The 25,666-nt window shown below is 40.4% G+C and overlaps 1 protein-coding gene across 1 annotated transcript in view; it reads left to right on the plus strand.

The window, feature by feature from the left end:
- pudp (pseudouridine 5'-phosphatase) overlaps nucleotides 1-24,793 on the plus strand; it is a 61,224-nt gene extending 36,431 nt beyond the window's left edge. The window contains exon 4 of the mRNA XM_084051161.1: nucleotides 24,487-24,793. Coding sequence (XP_083907287.1) covers nucleotides 24,487-24,663 — 177 coding nt within the window. The 3' untranslated portion in view covers nucleotides 24,664-24,793. The remainder of the gene's footprint in view (nucleotides 1-24,486) is intronic.
- The last annotated feature ends 873 nt before the right edge of the window (nucleotides 24,794-25,666 follow it).

Here is a 25,666-nt window from a genome sequence, read left to right on the forward strand (position 1 = left end):
AACTTTTCTGTATCAAATAACAGGTTTCAGAATGATAGAACCACAGTGGTGTAATAATAATGAGTGATTGACCTGTGCTCAAATGCATTCAGTTCTTCCAATTACTCGAATTTCTGAAAATGTGCTCTGAATTATTTTTTTCCCCAGAAGCTACATTATGAAACAAAGTAATGTGTTTGATAAATGTTAGAGGATCCACAGTGTTTGATGAATGTCAGCATGGGGTTGAACCTGCAGGCTAGTTCAAATGAATGGCAATAAAATATGACACTATCTCTGCTAATTGTTTTCCATATAGTTTCCTGAATTACAAAAAAAAATAGGCTATTTTTTGCTATACGTTTGCACGACACTGTCATACAGTGGTGGAAAGTACTAAGTACATTTGCTTCAAATTAGTTTGAATTGAGAGTTTTTGGTTAAAAAGTTAAAACTCTATATTGTGATAGTAATCATTGCATCCCACCTGTTTCAGTTCAAGACCCAGCAGATACATCGTATTCTAGTCTACCCGCCAAGGCAATTATGATGCCCTTAAAAACATTTAAACAAATAGCCAATCTACATGTTAACAACACGCCGCAAAGCTATTTGTTTAAATCAGGGGTCTTCATAAGGGGGTCCGGGACCCCTGGGCGGTCCTCAGAGTTACTACAGGGGGTCCACCAAAATCTTTGTGTGATATTTTATTTTTTTCCTTAACTTGAACCCTAGCATCCCTATTCTGAAGAGAACTTTAGCCAAAACATAGCAGATCTACAAGCTCACAACGCCTCGCAGCGCGAGGCGTTGTGAGCTTGTAGATCTGATATTTTTGGGCAAAGAGGTATAGGTGTAGACGGAAAAAAGAGCAGACCAAGTAAACAAAAAAAGTTTAATCTGAAACTCAATTGTATACAATATAGAGGGGGTCCCTGCTTCATCCCTCTCTCAGGTAGGGGGGTCCTTGGGCTGAAAACGTTGAAGACCCCTGGTTTAAATAGAACTACAGTGGTGTAATAATAATGAGTGAATTGACCTGTGCTCAAATGCATTCAGTTCTTCCAATTACTCGAATTTCTGAAAATGTGCTCTGAATTATTTTTTCCCCAGAAGCTACATTATGAAACAAAGTAATGTGTTTGATAAATGTTAGAGGATCCACAGTGTTTGATGAATGTCAGCATGGGGTTGAACCTGCAGGCTAGTTCAAATGAATGGCAATAAAATATGACACTATCTCTGCTAATTGTTTTCCATATAGTTTCCTGAATTACAAAAAAAAAGAGGCTATTTTTTGCTATACGTTTGCACGACACTGTCATACAGTGGTGGAAAGTACTAAGTACATTTGCTTAAGTACTGTACTTAAGTACAATTTTGAGGTATTTCTACTTTTCTTGAGTATTTCCAATTTACAATACTTTTACTTCTATTCCACTAAAACTGAGTCAAATATTGTACTTTTACTCCACTACATTTATTATAAAACTTTAGTTAGTAGTTAGTTTTCAGATATGAATTATTACATTATAAAACATACATTAACCACTTTAGCCCTATTTTATACCAGCCTATCTACAAGCTCACAACGCACGCACACATGTGAGCTTGTAGATCGGCTATTTTCAAATATTTTACTACTTTTACTTTTGGTACTTTAAGTACATGTTGATGCCAATACTTTTGTACTTTTACTCAAGTAAATTTGGAATTCTGGACTTTTACTTGTAACAGAGTATTTCTACTTAAGTAAAGAATGTGTGTATTTGTTCCACCATTGCTGTCATACGACAAAGCATGAAATATAGCACATGGATTTATCAAAAAGAAAAACATAAAAATATGATTAATAGAGACACGGTTTCTGCAACACTATACAACATTGGTTCTCAAAGTGGGGTCCGGGGGGGTCCTTGGGGGGGTTCCAGGGGGTCCCCAGCAAAAGTAGTTAACATAGCATCACACTCATTTTAACCACTTTATCTATATATATTTATGTATACGTTGGCTATTCAGAAATAGCAGATCTACAAGCTCACAGCTCAGCACTTTTTGCCACACTGTGAGCTTGTAGATCTACTATTTTTCAATTGTTTTGTTCTGAAGAGGTGAATGCTAGGGGGATGAGGTAGAGTCTGAAGAGGTGAGTCTACAGATTAAGGTGGAACATTGGGAGTGAGTCTACAGTTGTAACTGCAATGGGGAGTTCGCTCCACAGTTTGGTAGCCAGGAGGGAGAAGAGTGTGGGACGTGTGGAGCGTCCCATGTTTGGCCCATGTCTTTCTCAACATAATACAATACAGTATATGCCACGCAATTACAGCCACCAATAAATCATGGTTTTATGTCTCTCCACTGACCGCGTTACGTAAGTACGTCGGACAACCACAGCTGTCGCCGGTACCGGCCTAACGACCGCTTTCATCCGGTGACAGGCGGCACGTCTCATATTAGCGGATGGCTTTGTGCGCGTCAGAAACGGTATACCTTACGTGTCGACGTAAACACAATTACACCGGAATGCACTCGAGTAATCATGTCTAAGCTGCGAAAAAAAAAAACAAACAACAACCTCTCGTTGCTCTCTTGTCACTTTGATGAATGAAAGCAGGCATTGTATTAACCCATTGAGACCTGAAGCCGATTCTACGCGTCTCCTGAATCTCAACAGTATTCTGAAAAAACGTATGTTTCTATATCAGTGGTGCTCAATCTTTTTCATGTCAAGGACCCCTAAAATTATATGTATTTGGCCGCGGACCCCCATCACAATATTTTGTTCCAGGGACCCCCCAGAAGCAACGATTTGAGTTAAAAATGTTCGCTTTAAAAATATACATATTCAAAGATTTGCACACATTTTCACGATTTTTCAAAAATAGCAGATATACAAGCTTGTATATCTGCTATTTTTGAATAGCCCAAAGTGTAAAATAATGCTTTTTAGCTCAAATCTAAAAATGAGACAGTTCCAGGTCTCAATGGGTTAACCCAACAGAGTGTTTTTGTGGGCATTTACTAAAGAAACGGATAATACAAAATAAATGTGTTTTATTCTCCGTGTTGACATGTCTGTCTAACGACAGGCATTTGAAAGTTACACACATTAAAACCGGGAAAGCGTCATTATGTCATTTTAGATTTTAGCGTTGGCTATTCAAAAATAGCAGATGTACAAGCTTGTACATCTGCTATTTTTGAACATTTTTGATTTATTTTTGTGTAATGTTTAACCACTTCAACCCCAGCATCAGAGAAGATCGACAAGCTCACAACGTGGCGTGTTGCGTGTTGCATTGTGAGCTTGTCGATCTGATGTTACTAGTGAAAGTTTAAGTGGTTAAATGTAAAAAATGTTGAATCATTTTTTAATACGAAAGAAAGGTTGAGAAATACTGATTTAGAAGGTATTTGTAGAATCGGCCTCGGGTCTTAACGGGTAAAAAAAGAAAACATCGAGAAAAGTTGTGCGGGGAAAGAGTATGTAATTGCTACGACGTTGGACAAATGCATGAAGTGCAGGCTAACGAGGGCTTCATAAATGTACTGTCAACCCTTATACACTATATCCTATACATATATACTGTACAGTGTGACCTAATTCTTCTACAGTATATGGTCTCTGTCGTTTGGAAACCCCGTTATGTTCAAAACCGTGACTTTTCAGAAAATGGGGGGGGGGCAATTTATCCAATGTAGTTATTATTTAGCCACAACCTCTTGTTAATACTGGTTTCATTAGTTAAATATGTGTAGAACCCACCAGTGTTGATTTTGTCAGCAAATTTTGATTTAGTTTTAGTCATAGTCTTTTGAATACAATCCCATGTAGTTTTAGTCATATTTTAGTCATCTGAAATGTTTTAGTTTTTGTCTAGTTTTAGTCGACTAAATATCATAAAATTATAGTCGACTAAATCTACAGTTGATTTAGTCGACTAAAATGTATGTTGGCGCCTTGGCGGTGCCTTGATGGCGTCGTAATACCTGATTTTACACTTGGTTGCATGCTGAAAATAGCCGATCTACAAGCTCACAACGCATCGCAGCGCGACGCGTTGTGAGCTTGTAGATCTGCTATTTTCAGAGTGCAACACCCGAGTGCAACCAAATATAAAATGACCTCCCTCACTAACATTTTTAGTCTAGTTTTTATTTGTTGACGAAATTGTCAATATATTTAGTCTTAGTTTTAGTCATCAAAGCTTAGTTTTATTTAGTTTTTATTTAGTTTTCGTCAGTGAAAAAAGGTAGTCGACGAGCATTTTTCATCATAGTTTTAGTCGACGAAATCAACACTGGAACCCACACCTACTTCACCACTCCCACTTCCACTTAACCCATTAAAACTGGGAATACATCCGTGTCATTTTTCGTTTTATCCACAAGTTTCCTAGTGGGTGGTGGGCATCACTTCCTGTCGATTAGATCAGGGATCAAATCGACAGGAAGTGATAACCACAACACCCTAGGAAATGTGTGGATAACATACGTTTTTTTCTGAAAACTCTTAGGATTTAGCACAGTGGTTCTCAAAAATCACACTGAGAGCTTGTACATCTGCTATTTTTGAACTTAAAAAAAAAATCACACCCAGTGTGAAAAGAGTGTTGCCTTTGAAAGTGTAACTGGTTGCATCCGCAACAATCAGCAACAATGTGTTGTCACGTGACACGTGAAGCTTGACCAATCAGCCGTGCTCAAACATACGGACGGACATACGGACGGACGGACATACGGACACAGGGACAACGTCAAATGTAGGAGTGGTTGGCACCACTCAAAAAAAAGTGTTTAAAACAGTGTTGAATTATTTTAATTTTTTTGCAACTTTGTTTTGTTGTTTTTATAAGCAACAAAAGAAGAATAAGAAAAGTAAAAAAGAAAAGACAACCAGAATGAAGAAAGAAAAAAGAAAAGAAAGGAAAGGGAGGGGGGACATATACAAGTCTCTTTATAAACAATATATATCGTGTTAGCCAAATAATGTAATTGCGGGGGTCTTTGGCACGCACAAAAGTTTGATAACTGCTGATTTAGAAGGCATTCGTAGAATCGGCCTCAGGACTTAATGCGTTAAAATATAAATGCAGCTCTTTTAGCTGCTTTTGTGTGACAGCTGTATTGTGACGAAGTAGGGCATTAATTTAGGAAAAAAACATAAAATAGTTGAAATGGAGGTACAAGATTCGTGCCTGACAGTGACGGTGTTGTTCATGCTGTGCGCTGCAGCTGCCGTTTGCTCCGAGGCTGTGCTGCTCTGTGAGAGCTGGCTCCTCCTGCTGCACCTCGTTAGGGAAGCAGGCCACGCCTTTTTTTTTTGTTTAACCCATTAAGACCGGGAAAGAATCTCTGTCATGTTTAGATTTCTTTGGGCTGTTCAATAAGCAGATCTACAAGCTCGTAGAGCGGCACTCGGTGCTATTTTCTTAAAATGTGTGATTATTCGTGCAAAAACTTTGAATATATATGTATTTTTTTTTAAAGCGAACATTTGCAAAAAAACATTTAGTTCCAGGGACCCGCAGAAGCAAAGATTTGAGTTACAAATGTCCGCAAAAAAATAAAAATAAAATATATTTGCAAAAATGTTCATGATTTTTCAAAAATAGCAGATCTACAAGCTCATAGCGCGGCACTCGGTGCCGCGCTATGAGCTTGTATATCTGCTAGTTTTGAATAGCCTAAGAAAACAAAAATGACACAGACGCGTTCCCGGTCTCAAAGGGTTACATCTACTACACTCCATTGGCACTATAGCCCCGTGGAACCTCACTCTCCACGATAGCGCCGAGATGAGGTCCCGCTTTACCCGCTGGTCCCGGCAGACGTAGAGTCCGTCCAAACGCAGTGAAGATCACCTTTTTCGCAAAACATCGTATCCAAAAAGTAAAGGTCGTCTGAGACACCTACAGATGTTTGAGATTCTGCCGGAAAGACCCGGAAGAACCTCCTACGGCAGGTGCCGGTACTGCTCCCGATTCGGCTGCAATGGGAAAACATGGCACACGCGATTTAAACCTTTTTCTCAAGCCTGTCGTAAAACAATTACTCTATAGACAGGTTTCCTGTTAGTAAACATGAGAGGATATGACCGCGCAGAGCCGGGGGTAGCCTATAGAGGGCGCCATTACCTGCAGCAGCTCTGGTCAAATGTCCATTCATAAAATAAATGATCTTCACCGGGTTTAATGAAAGTAGATTAAATTATGCAGTTTGTAATACCTTGTTTACTCAATAAAAATGATTTGTCGGAAGTTGCATCTGTTTGTATATAATAGCAGCATTATGCCTATTATGCCTATAATAGCAGAATTATGGCTATCTAACTCCCGAACATAACAACAGAGTGAACGGCGCAACAATTAGTTTCCCCCGAGCATGCGCAGATGGTGCATTCCGCTCTGTGATGACGTCGCGCGGAAATCCGTCTATGGCGAAACCTCAAACATCTGTAGGTGGCTGGGACTGTTACTTTTTGGAAAAGTGTGGGCACCCCTGGTATAGACGCTCGACCAAACCAGGTACGAACTTGAACTTCTAGGCACTGGACAGGTACTTTATCCCTGCAGCACTCATCCCCCCGCCCCCCGTGTGTGTGTGTGTGTGTGTGTGTGTGTGTGTGTGTGTGTGTGTGTGTGTGTGTGTGTGTGTGTGTGTGTGTGTGTGTGTGTGTGTGTGTGTGTGTGTGTGTGTGTGTGTGTGTGTGTGTGTGTGTGTGTGTGTGTGTGTGTGTGTGTGTGTGTGTGTGTGCGCGCGCGCGCGTGCGTGTGTGTGTGTGTGTGAGAGAATTGTTGAATGTGCGTTTGTATGGTGCCCTGGAGTGACCACAAAAACAAAACAAAAACTATATTGAGGCCATGCGTTACTGTATATGGAGGGCTCTAAATGCTATTGCGTGCACACAACCAGATATAACTTGTTCTGACGTTTTAATTATATTCTTTTCTCTCTCTCTCTATGGCCACTCTAAGGCTCTGACTGTAAAAAGCGCTATATAAATGTTTAGGTCCATTTAGCATTTACTTTGACGTCGTGACAACATCCCCTGTTGTGCTATTATCTTATAGCAAACAGTTTAATCTTTTTAGTAAGACTGGGCGTGAGGCTAAGCACTCTGTCAGAGGGTTAACCCATTAAGACCTGGAACACGTCTGTGTCATTTTAATTTCTTTTGGCTATTAAAAAATAGCAGATATACAAGCTCATATATAGCGCGGCACTCGGTGCCTTGTATATCTGCTATTTTTGAATAGCTAAAGACATCTAAAATTACACAGATGCGTTCCCGGACTGAACGGGTTAACTTCCAGACTAGAAACATACAGATTAGCCAATGTTTGCCTATATACCAGCAGTGGTGGAACTGAGATATAAAAGAGCAACAACAGATGGGTTGTGAGTGCAGTTCATCCATCACACGCCATCATATCCATCCATGTGCAGACGTTTCTGAGTTTTGAGAGGATGCTGTCCATTACACCAAATAAATAATTCTCCATCTGCCATCCATTATTATAGCTCGTGTATGTTTTGGGTTTTGAGTGGATTTTGTCCGTCTTGCGTCTTCATCCACTTTTCATCCTCAACAGCGTCAGACATGATGGTCTTAAAGGAGTAGTTCACCGAAAAAATGACTTATTTTATATCAATTACACACCCCATATAGCATTGATTTCATGGAGACTCCAGTTTGAGTCTCCAACCAACATTGTTGGCATAGGAATTCAACAAAAACTACACAATCTCCATGAATTCTTTTATATTTTTTTACATTAACCACTTGGACCCTAGCATCCTTTTTCTGATGAGAACTTTAGCCAAAAATAGCCGATCTACAAGCTCACAACGCCTCGCAACGCGAGGCGTTGTGAGCTTGTAGATCGGCTATTTTTGGCAAAGAGTTATAGTTGTAGAGGGAAAAAAGCAGCAAACGTTTATCTGAAACACAATTTTATACAATATAGAGGGGGTCCCTGCTGAAGGTTGAGACCCCTGCTATAGACGATCAGAGAATAAAACAAGTGGCACAAAAATGTACATTAAACCCATACAGATATACTCAAAATAAAACAAAAGTGGCCGAAAAAATGTAAGAAACGGCCTTAGCATATTAGAGATGGGTTTTCAGAAGAGTTTTAAAAGATGACACTGATTTTGCACGTCTTAGGTCAACAGGTAGGGCGTTCCAAAGCTTAAGGGTCCCGGACTGCAAAAACCCTTCCACCCTTTGAGATGAGCTGGGGGGTGGGGGTCCACAGGAGGGCCTTATCTGCGGATCTGAGGCTGGGGGTTTGTAATTGATAGAAAATAAGTCATTTTTTTTGGGTGAACTACTCCTTTAACTCTCAACTAATGGTTCTTGAAACACATCATATGAGCATGTGTCGGGTGCTCAAACATAAACACAATGCGAAGACCCTTCCCTTCGCGGACAAACATGGGGGTCCTTGACATGAAAATGTTCGAGAACCACTGGTTTAAACAACGTCAGGAAACAACCAATATTCACAAGCGACTTTGGATACAAACTAGGCCAAAGTCGCTTATGATAAGCAGACATGGCAACGCTGACGCCAATGCATCTCGGTCTTATTTTTCATCCGTTACAATGCGGCACATTGGAAGCAGATTAAAGGGTCATTTCGCTCAGCTCACTGGGTAATTACACAGTTTTTAATTGCTCCCCAATCAAGGGAATTAACGGGAGGCTCTTTTGTGGCGATGCTCTTCATGTAGTTCCGCTGTTATTGTAGTGAGCCCCCCCCCCCTCCCCTCCTCTTTAAAAAGGCTTAGTAACCCCACAGCTTTCAATGAGGGTTTCAAGAGCACTAGAGCTTCAATGTTCCACCTGAATGTTAGGGTTGGAAACAAACACAGACTTTCCTACTGTCTTCTTTTCTTTTTTTTCATTGGTGGAAGAAGTACTCCAATGTATTTACATAACCCATTAAATAGCAGATCTACAAGCTCATAGCGCGGCACCGAGTGCCGCGCTATGAGCTTGTAGATCTGCTATTTATGAAAAATCGAGCAAATGTGTGCAAATCTTTGAAATATGTTTTTAAACCGAACATTCTTAATGCCTTAAAGGACAACTTTAAGGCAACTGGAAACTGTTTTTTCACAACCATGGTTTATATTTTAGCTTGTAATTAAAGTAAATAAAAGATGAGTGTATTTTTTTTTTCATTTACAGCTTTCTATAGTTTTCGCAATTTATTTTTTTACAGTGGGCGGGGGCATTCTGTCCGTTCGCTAAATATGTATTTTTTTTTACACAATAACTCTGCGTTTTCTTTATTATTAATTACAGTAGCTCTTCTAGCCCCCAATAACTCACATCTGGCCATCAAAGACCATGGGACACATGGGATTGTGTAAAAGACATATTTAGCCACCGGACAGAATGCCCCCGCCCACTGTAAAAAATATCACTAAAATTGCTAAAATTATAGAAAGCAGTAAATAAATAAAAATACACTCATCTTTTATTTACTTTAATTACAAGCTAAAATATAAACCTTGGTTGTGAAAAACCCAAGTTGTCCTTTAATGGGTTAAAACCTGAGGCCGTAGATCTGTTGCTTTTGCTATTTTTTTATTTGAATCCTGAAAAGTAACAGAAAAGTAAATATGCGGCCTAGTGTTTCATGTCATCCTATTTCCATCCAAAAAAACAAAAAAACACACAGTTCACATCACTGTTGTCGCTAATCACTGTGTAGTCATTCATTGAACATTTCACAACAGACAAACTACCACAAGTAAATGTTAGTGATACACTACAATACGTAAGCGGTACACAAACGCATCAAAAGTTGCAGATCCACAAGCTCGAAACACGGCGCGTATGTTTTTATCTTCGCTAGCTATAGCTTTGAATAAAAATGTTTTAAGTTTTGTGTGTTCGTGATGTGTCGACAGAATGTTTCATCACATGCCGTAAACCAGTGGTTTTCAACCAGTGGTCTGAGGAACACCAGTGGTCCTTGAGGGGGTTCCAGGGGGTCCCCAGCAAAAGGTGTTTATACATTTTCACCCCTTTATCCATATTGTATACGTTGGCTATTAAAAAATAGCAGATCTACAAGCTCGCAGCGCGGCACGAAGTGACATGCTGCGAGCTTGTAGATCTGCTATTTTTTAATAGCCAATAGCTTATAGGTCTGCTACTTTTGAACATTTCGAAAAAATCTTGAATGTTTTTGAAGATTTTTTTAGAATTTTGCATTTTTTTAAAAATGCAAATGTATTCAATCAATTTAGGGGTCCTTGGCATGACAACGGTTGAAAACCACTGCAGAAAAACGCGGGCAAAAATCCTTGATTATGCGGGCTAAAACTCTTGATTATGCGGGCTAAAATCCTTGATTTTGCGACGAAATATGCATTTTTTTTTGCAATTTTATGCGGTGAAATTGTGGGAAGTTGCGAAATATGTTAAAAGTTGCGAAATATGCGGACATATGCGATGCGGATCGCATATTATGCGATGCAATGTGTGTATTATGTGATGCGATGCACATATTATGCGATGCGATGCGGCCTTTTTGAAAAAACGTTACCTCCGCATAATTATGCGCCATTTTGCTGATTATGCGGTAAATTCTGCGATCGCATAAACACATTTTTCTGGAGGGTCTAAAATTAAACGGTTCAGTTTGTAGATAGAGAGACAGAGTGATTTTAAAGAAAGGTTGAGAGGAGTTACAGCTTTACTTTGAAACATTTGAATAGACTCCATCTCACTTTGCTGCTGTAATGGATTCATCCTAAACTATCCTCCCCAAACAAATAAATGGAGAACTTATTCTTTTTCTCCCTGTTTCTCTCTTGGCTGTGTCAGAAAATCACTCAACTGTCCCGCTTATATCCACCATGGACAGACAGCTCCCATGCATGTCGCTCAACTTTCCTTGACAGACCGGAACTTCTCCATCTCCTTTCCATAGTGGAAGTGTTCCATGATAAACTTTTTATATTTGGACTCATTTGAATTCATCAATTATTACAGTATTACAGTTTTCATTTATTTGAACCCTTTACGACCGGGAACGCGTCTGTGTGTCCTTTTTAGTTGTCTTTGGCTATTCAAAAATAGCAGATCTACAAGCTCGTAGTGCGGCACCGAGTGCCGCGCTACGAGCTTGTAGATCTGCTATTTTCGAAAATCGTGATTTTTTTTTTTGCAAAACTTTTCATATATACATTTTAAAAACATTTTTAACTTGCTTCTGGGGGGTCCCTGGAAGAGCATATTTTGAGATGGGGGTCCGCGGCCAAATATATATAATTTCGGGGGTCCTTGACATGAAAAAAGTTTGAGAACCACTGATTATAGCAACATAGTTTGTTTTTAAATAACTGTTAGGATTTGGAAGACATTTGTAGAATCCCCAGAAGCAAAGTTTTGCACAAACACGTTGAAGATTTAAAAAAAATAGCAGATCTACAAGCTCATAGCAGATCTGCTATTTTTGAATAGCCCAAATAATTCTTATGATAGCGCGGCACCGAGTGCCGCACTACGAGCTTGTAGATCTGCTATTTTTGAAAATTCGTGAAAATGTGTGCAAATCTTCTGAATATATATGTTTTTAAAGCGAACATTTTTAACTCAAATCTTTGCTTCTGGGGGGTCCCTGGAACAAAATATTTTGATGGGGGTCCGCGGCCAAATACATATAATTTTGGGGGTCCTTGACATGAAAAAGATTGAGCACCACTGATATAGAAACATACGTTTTTCAGAATATCGTTGATATTTAGGAGACATGTAGAATCTGCTTCAGGTCTCAATGGGTTAAAACACACACACCCACACACACACACACACACATTATCATTGCAATGCATGCAAAAACATATGGATTATCATTATCATGAGGTGCAATCTCTTGAGGAGCGAGGATGACAGACCAGTCCGCATGTTCACTATGTATTCAGTCATGAAGTCCAGGTTACAACATCCTAGGTCTAATTTAGCACGCGCACGAATCAGGCGGCAGAATTAGCTCTCATGTAGTTCCTGGGTCCTTTGCTTATATTACCATCTTCTCATTCCCTATCGGGCAGACAGAATCAAAGCTATTCTTACCGTGTTTCAATAGGCCTCCATCATCAACATTCATGGTGCAGTCCTAATTCATCCAGTCTGTCCGTCTCTGTTTGAATCACAGACCTTTCAGACGCAAGTGTGTCTAAATTGTCCAGATGTCATTATGTGTCATCATGTTTCATCATTCTTAACCCATTAAGACCTGGAACTGTGTCATTTTTTTGATTTGAGCTAAAAGGCATTATTTTACACTTTGGGCTATTCAAAAATAGCAGATCTACAAGCTCGTAGCGCGGCACCGAGTGCCGCGCTACGAGCTTGTAGATCTGCTATTTTTGAAAAATCGTGAAAATGTGTGCAAATATTTGAATAAAAAGCGAACATTTTTAGCTCAAATCTTTGCTTCTGGGGGGTCCCTGGAACAAAATATTTTGATGGGGGACTGCGGCCAAATACATATAATTTTGGGGGTCCTTGACGTGAAAAAGATTGAGCACCACTGATATAGAAACATATGTTTTTTCAGAGAACTGTTGAGATTTAGGAGACGTGTAGAATCGGCTTCAGGTCTCAATGGGTTAATATAGCATTTCAAGCGAGACAGTTATGAAGCAATACTAACTAACTAGTGTGTGTCCAATAATGTCTAATAACCATACACGTATACTCAAATACATGCACAGTATATAATATGAATATTGCATATCACTGCATAGCATAGAAATTCAATAACCATTATTATTGTAGGCTTCTAATAGCAATTGTTTGAGCGTCATCGTTTCCATGTTTTGCATGGAAATGAACCTAGGTGTGCCTTGACACATTGACTTGTCCTTTGGTGTGCTTTGGACACAAAACGTAAAAGAATCTACAGCATAGTGTTTCATATCAACCCATTTCCATCAACGACAAAAAATAGAAAGACACAATTCACATCACTGCTGTCGCTAATCTCCGCGTAGTCAGTGAACATGTCCCAACAGACAAACTGCCAGAAGTAAATGTTAGCGATACACTACACTTTGCATTAACCCTTTAAGACCCGGAACGCATCTGTGTCACTTCTTGATTTGAGCAAAAAAAAACTTTATTTTACACTTTGGGCTATTCAAAAATAGCAGATCTACAAGCTCATAGCGCGGCACCGAGTGCGAGTACGAGCTTGTAGATCTGCTATTTTTTGAAAAATCGTGAAAATGTGTGCAAATCTTTGAATACATATCGTTTAAAGCAAATCTGTTTTTGCTTCTGGGGGTCCCTAGAACTAAATATGTTGAGATGGGGGTCGGCGGCCAAATACGTATCATTTTGGGGGGTCCTAGACATGAAAAGGTTTGAGCATCACTGATATAGAAACATAGTTTTTTTTTCAGAAAACTGTTGGTATTTAGAAGCCATTTGTAGAATCGGCTTCAGGTCTTAAAGGGTTAGTTAACGTGTTTGTTTTATGACGCTACAGCTGAATAATGCATTACAGACGCAATGAAGTGTATCCTAAACACCACTATGTATAATGAGTCTTCATACGAGAGAGAGAGACACAGTGACGCCTGTTAAGACATGAGATGTGGGGCCTGTATACTTTACTGTACATAACAATCAACAAAGGATGTGATTTTTTTTTTTTTTTCTCCTTCATACTATACAGACACCACTCCAGTACAGTTGACAGCACACACACACACACACACACACACACACACACACACACACACACACACAGCACGGCTGTGTCTCTGCTGTGTTGGGAGCGCTGTACTCTGTAGTATAGCTATAGGCCGGCTTACACAACCGGAACACATTGGATTTGCATTTAGACAGAATGAAAATGAGTTGCCTCTTTCTTTTAACACGCTCAGTCCGGGAGAGCATCTGTGTCATTTTAGATTTTATTTAGCTATATATATATATATATATATATATATATATATATATAGTACATTACAAAAATAGCAGATCTACAAGCTCATAGCGCGGCACAAAGTGAGGCGCTATTAGCTTGTAGATCTGTTGTTTTTGACAAAAAATCATGAACATCTGTGCAAATCAATGAATATTTATTTATATTTTGAAAGCAAAGTGGGGGGGGGGGTGTGATATTCAAAAATAGCTGATATACAAGCTCATAGCGTGGCACAAAGTGACACGCTATGAGCTTGTAGATCTGCTGTTTTTGACAAATCATGAACATTTGTGCAAATCTTTGAATATATATATTTTTTATATATATAACATTTTTTACTCAAATCTTTGTTTCTGGGGGGGTCCCTGGAACAAAACATTTTGAGATGGGGGTAGAAATGTTTTCTAAATCCTAACAGTATGTTGCTGTATCAGTGGTGCTCCAACCTTTCCATGTCAAGGACCCCCCAAAATGATATGTATTTGGCCGCGGACCCCCATCTAAAAATATTTAGTTCCAGGGACCCCCAGAAGCACAGAAAAAGGTCACTTTAAAAAATATATATACATATACAAAGATTTGCACACATTTTCAGGATTTAAAAAAATAAATAGCAGATCTACAAGTTCCAAAAAAATAGCAGATATACAAGCACAAGTTCCAAAAAAATAGCAGATATACAAGCTCATAGCGCGGCACCGAGTGCCGCGCTATGAGCTTGTATATCTGCTATTTTTTTGGAATAGCTCAAAGGCATCTAGAAAGGACACACGGATGTGTTCCCGGTCTTAATGGGTTAACAGAATGAAACCGATAAGATCCACTCCACGGACTACACAGCATCGAACCCACGGGAATAAGAACTGGCTGAGAGGTTTGGGGAAACATTCAAAATGTTTATGGAAATGGCAGCGTGAACTGTAGCTACATAATGTGATTCACACACAATGGATATGAAAATATGCCTCTTATCACTGACACAAAAAATATATATATCTTTTACATAAATTCCATTTGGACCTTTATATAGAATTCAATCCTGGCTGGATAGTGTTTTTTTTGGGGGGGAAGTGAACAGTATTGTTGTAATGGTGTAAGGGCAAATTGTGGGCCTCTACATCTGCAGTCAAATTATTGTCAATGTCGGATGGAAACCTGTCCAAAACCGTTTCCTTTTGCATTATTTTATTTAAAAAAATCACACCCATTGGAAGTGGGTGGTGTGTGGTCATCACAACATGACTCACTTAAAAAACATAAATGTGTTACTGCTATTCATAGGGCTGCACATGTGTCATGTGTTTCGCTAGCCAATCACAGTCCTGAATTTGCGAAGTCAGCCAATCACATTACAGCAAGTGGTGATGACACTAGCTGTAATGTGATTGGCTGACTTTGCAAAAGTATAGATTTGCATTGACTGTGGCAGGGTTAGCGTTGTAGACTGCGTTGTAGACTATTGGCCAATCACGGTGCAGGATTGGTCAGTGTCCAAACCTCACTTATAGGGGGCGGTTACACCGTCCCAAAAACGTATTTAAAATAGTGGCACAGAATCATAAATCATGTTGTGGGGACTGCTCTGCCTCTGGGTAGGTCAGTATCTCCTGATTACGCCCAATGAATGGTCTGATAAAATGGCGGGTAGGTTAGAACGTCGCCCTACTACTGTAGCCCATTCAATGGTCTGATAAAACGTGATAATGTCCCATTCAATGCATCGATGGCATTCGAAGCTGGTGGCCTCACATCGTGAGGCGTTGTGTGCTTGTAGAAGTGCTATTTTCACTACCGTTTGTCTGACACTCTTGTATGAGGAATTGCTTTAATTTACGGGGAAGAAAATGAAACGTAAAACATGTGACATTTGGAGATAGGAGGTTTCGGCCCTGACAGCATCGATATGCAATACTCCATGTAAAAGCTGATCTTACATTACAAACGGTGTCATTCTTATCATATCGTCTCTGTCGGGTGGAAATCCCTGTATTATATTACCTCTGACCAGTGAGCCTAACGTGCAACATCCTTTTCTACTCTACAATACATTTCCAGTGGTGGAAAGTAACTAATTACATTTACTCAAGTACTGTACTTAAGTATAATTTTGAGGTATTTGTACTTTACTTGAGTATGTCAAATTTCCAATACTTTTACTTCTACTCCACTACATCTCAGAGGCAAATATTGTACTTTTACTCCACTACAATTATTTGAAAACTTTAGTTACTTTTCAGATATAAATGATTACATTATCAAACATACATTAACCATTTTGGCCCTATTTTATACCTAGGCTATTTGAAAATAGCAGATCTACAAGCTCACAATGCGTCGCATCGCGACGCGTTGTGAGCTTGTAGATCTGCTATTTTCAAATATCTTAGTACTTTTACTTTTGGTACTTTAAGTACATTTTGATGCCAATACTTTTGTACTTTTACTCAAGTACATTTTTTATTCTGGACTTTTACTTGTAACAGAGTATTTCTATATTGCAGTATTGGTACTTTTACTTAAGTAAAGAATTTGAGTACTTTTTCCACCACTGTACATTTCAGAGTGGAATGGATCTTGTACTTGATTCATGGACCAATTAATACCTGCTGGGAGATGTAGTTTGACGTCCATTTTGGATTACTTGGCCTCTAGGGAGTGCACATACTGTACAAAGTTTTACACAAGTTGGTGCAATTATAGGTAATAAGACGAATTGGCCTGTTATAGCGCCACCATGAGGCTTATTTGAGCATTTTCAAGTGGCATTTCTTCCTCGGCCTAGTGAGAATGTGTGTGCGAAATGTCACGAAAATCACACACTGTGTTCATTATCTGAGGCAAACTTTGGAAGCCATTCTTACCCAATCAGGATGGAATATGAAAAATCTGAAAGACCCGTTTTGTTTAATGACTATAGAGATACTGTGTACCGATTTGCGTGATGTTTGGACAAAATCTGTGGGAGTACTGCCAAAACATTTTGTTTTGTAAAAAAGAGGCGTCCTTGTGGCGCTATAACAGGCCCATGTGAAACATTTGTGTCAGAGGTTCTGAATTGGCATCCAGGGAGTGTGTGTGCACAGTTTCGCTGCGATCAAGCCAACAGTCCACAGACGGGCGAGACACACACGGACGGACACACACACACACACACACACACACACACACACACACACACACACACACACACACACACACACACACACACACACACACACACACACACACACACACACACACACACACACACACACACACACAGACAGACGGACAAACATGCCTTTTGGCCTGGCCGAGACATTAAAGCTCAGTAGAATCGTAAGGTATATTGACAGAGAAAGGAGGGGCCGGGGGGAGCAGACAGAGGATTCTACTTTTAAGATGTTCAAGGAGTTAAGTCACCACACATCATGGGCATGTCTGATTCCGTGGATAAATAGACCGGGGCCATGCTCGCCCCCGGGCAAAAACGTTTCACCGGGTTTCATCATCATGCAAAATGCGACCGCACTTTCAACTATGTTCAGTGACTCTGAAAAATATGTTATTAACCCATTAAGACCTGGAACGCATCCGTGTTATTTTTTGATTTGAGCAAAAAAAAAGCGTTGTTTTACTATTTGTTTATTCAAAAATAGCAGATCTCATAGCTCGCAGCGCGGCACTGAGATGGGGGTCCGCGGCCAAATACATATCATTTTGGGGGGTCCTTGACATGAAAAAGATTGAACACCACTGACATAGAAACATACGTTTTTTTCAGAAAACTGTTGGGATTTTGGGGACGTGTAGAATCGGCTTCAGGTGTTAATAGGTTAAAGTTTAGGAGAAAGATCCTTTCAGGACTTATTGTGGTGCACGGGGGCACACAGGTAGGCTCAGTAGTTACTGCAGAAATAGGTGGTATGGCGCCTGGCATTTGGGTTAGATGTTTGTCACCACATAGCATGGCGTAACCAAGGGACGGGCGCGATGCCCCAGGAATGACATGGAAGGTGATGGGAACTCATTGCATTACAAAAGGGCCTCACGCGCACGTATACCGTGTACAGTCACACACGCACGCACGCCAGTGGTGGGAAAAAGTACTCAAATGTTTTACTTTAAGTAAAAGTAGAGTATTGATACTGCAATGTAGAAGTACTCTGTTACAAGTAAAAAATCCGGAATTCTAAATTTAGTTAGTAAAAGTACAAAAGTATTGGTGTCAGAATGTACTTAAAGTACCAAAAGTAAATGCACTAAAATGTTTGAGAACAGCAGATCTACAAGCTCACAACGCGTCGCATCGCGACGCGTTGTGAGCTTGTAGATCGGCTATTTCTAAATAGCCTAGGTATAAAATAGGGCTAAAGTGGTTAACCTGTGATTTATATCTGCAAAGTAACCAGTAACTAAAGTTTTCAAATAATTGTAGTGGAGTAGTACAATATTTGCCTCTGAGATGTATAGTGGAGTAGAAGTAAAAGCATAGACAATTAGAAATACTCCAGTAAAGTAAAAGTATACCTCACAGTCACAATTGTACTTGAGTAAATGTTCTTAGTTACTTTGCACCACTGAGGCACGCATCCACACACGCACACGCACACGCACACGCACACGCACACACACACACACACACACACACACACACACTGTGTTGTGTGATTTGAGTCATTGTGGACACTGGACAGTCACATACGGTAGACCAGTGTTTTTTTCAGACTTTCTTTGTGTCCAAGTCAACATCTCTAGGCTGGTGTTGGTTTGTTTTGTTGTTATTCGTTCACCCTTTTGTTGCCAGGGAAACACATACGTTTTCATTACAAAAACAAACAAAAGCTGTAGCGTATCTACAGCTATAGGCTTGGGATCGTGGAACCGTAGGAACTGGGATCCACCATTGTGGAACCGGCTTCTTCATCACACTGTCAGAGCTGGTATTTAGACTTTGGGTCTGCTATACAAGTACAGTACCGGTCCTTCTCAAACGTTATACTTTTATTTATTTCAAGGACTACCATAACTCTGAGAGTGTACAAATGGAACCAAATGTTGTAACCAAATTTTGGTTCCATTTGTACACTCTCAGAGTGTACAAATGTGTGTACGCAAGTTGCAGTAGTTAACCCATTAAGACCTGGAACTGTGTCATTTTTAGATTTGAGCTAAAAAGCATTATTTTTCACTTTGGGCTATTCAAAAATAGCAGATCTACAAGCTCATAGCGCGGCACCGAGTGCCGCGCTACGAGCTTGTAGATCTGCTATTTTTGAAAAATCGTGAAAATGTGTGCAAATCTTCTGAATATATATATATTTTTAAAGCGGACATTTTTAACTCAAATCTTTGCTTCTGGGGGGTCCCTGGATCAAAATATTTTGATGGGGGTCCGCAGCCAAATACATATAATTTTGGGGGTCCTTGACATGAAAAAGATTGAGCACCATTTGATATAGAAACGTACGTTTTTCAGAATACTGTTGAGATTTAGGAGACATGTAGAAACGGCTTCAGGTCTCAATGGGTTAAAAAGTGACACTCTTACAGGTCAGAAGCAGATGTACTGAATGTGTGTATCAACATCTCTGCCCCCCCCCCCCCCCCCCCCCCCCCCCCCCCTCCTCTCTGAGGGAATGTGTCAGTTCAGTTGTGGAGTGTCAGTCAGTAAACCCATTCTCTCCCCACGCTGCTGCTGCTGCTGCTGGTTGAATATTGTATGGTGAGCGTGTGCTTTTCTTTTTGTTCAGGCTTCACTACATGTCACAAGCTATAACACAACTCCCCCCCCCCCCCACCCCCCCACCCCTCCACCCCCTGCTGTGATCCGAGGTACAAAAAAAACCCACCCGGCTGTAAGGCCAGAAGCACCGTGGCGCTCTGACACTCTCTCTCCGTGTCACTCCATTATCCCCAGGCCCAGGGGGGGTGTGTGTGGTGTAATGGTGTGAACCGCCTCCACTGTTTGTCACTCTGTGTGTACGCTACCGTGCCCTCCTGTATCGTCTTCACTCACATCACATAACAACAACACAAGGCTGTGGAATGTCGTACGTTAGATGTCTCAACGCAGGGGTCTTCAACAGGGCCTAGCACGGGGGATCTCATTTTAAATAAGCCAAGTGCTTTTATGAGCGTTCCAGTTTAGAGGACCTTGTATTGTGAATTGTACTTCCATGTACTTTTACCATGTCTTTCTAAGTAAAGTATTCAATCAATCAATCGATCAAAGTGCATTGGTTCTCAAAGTGGGGTCTGGGGACCCCCAGGGGTCCTTGGAGGAGTTCCAGGGGGTCCCCGGCAAAATGAGTTAATATAGTGTCACAATCACTTTAACCATATTTTATTGTATAGTTAAAGAACTTTGGTGTAGAGGGAAAATGGAGTAAACCAAGTACAAGCATTGAGGGTTTAAGTGGTTAACTGTCTGAAAAAACTCATTCACTGGCACAGAAAAACATTGTCTATATCTGCCACTGCCACCAAGTGTGTGCACTAACCTTTGAAAAATCATAGACCGTTATCCTTCACAACGATCCACCGGCCGATCACTTTAAAAGACGTAGAGTTGTCTGGTAGACGGGGAGAAAAAAAATGTGTGCCGCCGCGATAATCCGTGTCATAGATATAGCCAGATAAATGAGTTGGTGTTTTTTACAGAAAGCAGAAACAAATAGATTTTTCAAAATCCTTTAACATGGAAGTGAATTGGCTGTTTTTTTTTTTTTGCGATCACGTGATTTGCTGCTTCATTGGTTCACTGGGACTCAAATGGTGACTCCAAGGTAGCGGAGAGCGCCCTCTAGTGGAAAAACAAAACACAACGGGCGTCCAAAGACATCTTTGGCGGTCTGGGCTTCTGATTTAAAAAAGTCAAAAGACGTCTTTGGCAGACTCTCTATTGGCAATCAAGTCTATGAAGCAATCTATGAAATATATGAAAAGGTTTAATCTGCAACATACTTTTATACAACATATAGTGAGGGGGGTCCCTGCTTCATCTCTCTCTCAGCTAAGGGGTCCTTGGCCTGAGAAAAAACGTTGAAGACCCCTCTTAACGCGTTAAGACCAGGAACGCATCTGTGTCTCTTTAGATTTCTTTGGCTGTTCAAAAATAGTGCCGCGCTATGAGCTTGTAGATCTGCTATTTAAAAAAAAAAACGTGAACATTCCTGAAAATCTTTGAATTTATATATTTTAATTCGTTTTTGGAAAAAGAATGTTTTGCTATAATCAGAGGTTCTCAAACTTTTTTCATGTCAAGGACCCCCAACATTATATATATTTGGCCGTGGACCCCCATCTCAAAATATTTTGTTCCTGGGACCCCCAGAAGCAAAGATTTGAGTTAAAAATGTTTGCTTAAAAAAAATGTATATTCAAAGATTTGCACACATTTTCACGATTTTTCAAAATAGCCAAAGTTTAAAATGTGGCTTTTTAGCTCAAATGAAAAAGTGACACAGATGCGTTCCAGGTCTTAATGGGTTAACGTAACAGCTGACACACAACGCGGTCTCAACATTATGGTGAAATGTCAAGGTCAAGAATGGTGATTAAAACACATTAACACGCAGCACATCATTTTTGAGCTATTAATCATAATCATAGGTTAACACATTGCTGTGCATATATAACTACTGAACCGTTAAATATGGGTTCACACGTTTCTGTACGGAACTTGTGGAATGTTAATTATAGGTTAACACCATGTATCATCACCAGGCTGGCCTGTGGATCTTTTATACCAGTAAAACTGACCTTTTTGTGGACCATGTGGTTGAACTTGACACTCGCTGATACTCTGCACCTTAATCTCGTGTACAGCACACTGATACTCTTCTTGCACCTTAACCAATTAAAACCAGGCAATCATCTGTGACATTTTAGATTTTATGTATATATCTAATGTATAGATGTGTGTGTGTGTCTGTCTGTCTGTCTGTCTGTCTGTCTGTCTGTCTGTCTGTCTGTCTGTCTGTCTGTCTGTCTGTCTGTCTGTCTGTCTGTCTGTCTGTCTGCCTGCCTGCCTGCCTGCCTGCCTGCCTGCCTGTCTGTCTCTCTGTCTGTACACACACACACACACACACACACACACACACACACACACACACACTCTCTCTCTCTCTCTCTCTCTCTCTCTCTCTCTCTCTCTCTCTCTCTCTCTCTCTCTCTCTCTCTCTCTCTCTCTCTCTCTCTCTCTCTCTCTCTCGCACTCACTCACTCACTCACTCACTCACTCACTCACTCACTCACTCACTCACTCACTCACTCACTCACTCACTCACTCACTCACTCACTCTCTCTCTCTCTCTCTCTCTCTCTCTCTCTCTCTCTCTCTCTCTCTCTCTCTCTCTCTCTCTCTCTCACACACACACACAAACACACAGCAACATAAGTCTTTCCAATTATAATAAACTTTATTTGTATAGCACCTTTTCATGATAAAGCATGAAATGCTGCTTTAAGTGCTTTACACAGCGAGAATAAAGTGCTTTACAGAAAAAGTACACATCATTTAACAATAAAGCAAGAAAAAGAAAAGCACAAAACATTTAAGTAATAGCAAAAAAAAAGCAGCGAATCAGGCAAAACAGTGAGGACATGAATAGCAACACAGAGATTTAAAAATCAACTAAAGGCAAGAGTGAAGAAATAGGTCTTGAGCTGTGCTTTAAAGCTATATCCACAGAGGCTGTGGAAGTCTTTTCAGAAACATCTTAGGATTTAGAACGGTGGTTTAGAACAGTGGTTCTCAAAAAATAGCAGATATACAAGCTCACAGAGCGTCTGCAAGCTTATATATTTGCTATTTTCGAACATTTTTGAAAAACATTTTCAGATGTGGGGTCCGCGGCCAAATACATATCATTTGGGGGTCCTTGGAACGAACAAGTTTGAGGACTGCTGATTTTGAAGGCATTTGTAGAATCGGACTCAGGTCTTAATGGGTTAATTCCTATATCATGAACAATATATACCAGCTGCTATGCTCACGCACCGTACGTCTAAAGCTCATGTACATACTGTACAGATGGATATGTATGTGTAAATAGTAGATACCTTGTTGTCTTTATTTGATTTCTTCTTCCCCGGTGAAACCACATTTCACCCACTGTTTTACACCTCTAAATATGTCATGTGACAATAAAGAATATTTAGATTCTTATAGGTGAATAGAGGTGCTGCGATCAAGGTTTTTGCCATCCGATTCCGATCAGGCAGCATCAAAACAGATCCGATCCGATTAATCCCGATCTGATGCGGAACATAATAGTCTCTATACTGTCTAAAATGTTGTATTTAAATGTTTTTGTTGCTCTGTAAAGCACTTTGAGCTGCATTTATGTCATGAAAGGTGCTATATAAATAAAGTTTATTATTATCTAATGTTGACATTTTCGCTGCGTTCCGATCCGATCCGATCTCCATTCTTTAGCTGTTATCGGGCCGATATCTGATCTGTTAATCGGATCGCGGCATCTCTATAGGTGAACACATGACTTCTGATCTATTCGGGGTAGAAGGTCAACCTGTTCCCAGTGGGCGTCGACTCGGTATAGTGACAACATGGGGGGCCACAGCACCGCACGGGGGGGGGATTTGTCAATCACTGACTGTACACTGGAGACAAGTCCAGGTTGTGGCCTTTTGGGGATTATGTGACAAATGGAGCATTGAGAGAGAGAGAGAGAGAGAGAGAGAGAGAGAGAGAGAGAGAGAGAGAGAGAGAGAGAGAGAGAGTGAGTGTGAGTGTGAGTGTGAGTGTGTGAGTGTGTGAGTGAGTGTGTGAGAGTGAGTGAGAGTCCAGTGTGAGTGTGTGAGAGTGAGTGAGAGTCCAGGCCGGCAGTCATGGCAGCCAGGGTCTGGTTCCTCAACGCTCAGCCACACTCCTCCCATCAGCCTTCATCTGATTGGATGACAAGCTAACATGGGCTATGTTTGGCTATTCAAAAATAGCAGATCTACAAGCTCATAGCTCGTGAAAATATGTGAAAATCTTTGAATATACAGATGTGCCACTTCAAAACTTCACACGTTACTGTTCTTTCCCTGAAAGTTACCTGAAAATGCATGTTTTTCCTCCCTTTTCTGCCCTTAAAATGCACTGTTTTGCCCCTGAAAAGAAGTTGTCACTACACCCCCCCATTTTTCCATTCAACAGACATCCATATACATGAGAACAAAAGAATGTGTGTTGAAGGTGGTGTCAGACTCATTATGAGGCGAAAGGTGATTTGACCAGTTGCTCAAATTAATTAGCATCATAAAAGCAGTGATCATCAAAATAATTCACCATTTTAAATGCCCTTCTTTGTCCCTCTTATTGCCCTGGGAATCCCCTGAAAATTCACTGTCTTGGCGATGGCAGGACATGTGAAGTTTTGAAGTGGCACATCTGTATATGTATATATACAGTGTAGGTGCCAAAATCCCCAAAATAATCTTACGCGTTTCTAAAAGAATAGAGTCCACCTCCAAAGTATGAGCTTAATGATCTTAATGGATGAATGCATTCATAACGTGGCGTATGTACCTTGTGGTCCTCTCTGTGCAGTGCCTGGTGTTCGAGGACGCCCCCAACGGCGTGAAGGCCGGCCTGGCGGCGGGCATGCAGGTGGTGATGGTCCCCGACCAGGAGATGGACCCCGGCCTCACCAAGGAGGCCACGCTGACCCTGAGGAGCGTGGAGGACTTCCAGCCCCAGCTCTTTGGACTGCCCGCATACAAGTGAACACAAATAAGCTAATAATAATTATTATTATTAATTATTCATAATTATGAATTAACCACTTAAACCCCATATGGGTAACCGGAGTCCCTCAGGGCTAGATACTAGGGTATTTTTTTGGGTTTGTTTTTTTCTTTCGCTGAAAATAGCCGATCTACAAGCTCAAAACGCGTCGCGTTGCGACGCGTTTTGATCTTGTAGATCGGCTATTTTCTGTGAAAGCTTTCCCCACTGTAAGGAGGCTGGGGTTTTAATGGTTAATGATAATGCATTGTATTAGGCATTGCACTGTGTGCTACAGAGTAAAAAAACGGAATCAAACAAAATATTAAGAAAAAAAAGTTTCATAGAGAATATTATTGCTGACAATAATTACATAAGACTTTAAAAAGGCCTTCCTTAATTATAAAAAAGGGTTTTAGGCCATGTCTTAAAAGAGTCCAGGGTCTGTGCTGCTGTGTACTCGGGAGGGGGTGGGGGGCCACTTGTGGGCTGTGAGGACATAGTAAATGGGCCCCCAAAATATTTGGCAAAGCAGTAAGAATGTTATTACGATAATATAACGTTAATAGCCTAGAGAATAAAAATGTTACAAAAAAAGTTACGGCATTTTTTTTTCTTCTTTAAAAACCTTGAAAAACAGATCCAGGAGATCACATGATCAAAAGATCTCCACCACCATTAACTAGCTGCTTAGCGTATTTGGAGAAACTGCTGTATCTTTTTTTCTTTTTTTTTCTCCCTGCATTTTTGACAAGACGAGCTATATTCAATGGCCTGTAGCAAACGGGGGGTTAATTGCGATGACTTTTCGCTGGCTGTGGGTTCTTTATTTATATACTGTATGGCAGTCAAAGAGTTAATGGGTTAAACGTTTGCGGCGGAGTGTCCCTTAGCACATCCCCCGCCAACGGCTAATCTCAGAACGTCCATCGTAGTGCCAAGCTTTTTCCTACCTTATTTGTTTTTTTGATTCCGTCATAGGCCCCGCTAAATCCGTTTAAAA

Source organism: Gymnoscopelus microlampas, assembly GCF_963454915.1.
Source record: "Gymnoscopelus microlampas genome assembly, chromosome: 24".
In the NCBI taxonomy this organism is placed as follows: domain Eukaryota; kingdom Metazoa; phylum Chordata; class Actinopteri; order Myctophiformes; family Myctophidae; genus Gymnoscopelus; species Gymnoscopelus microlampas.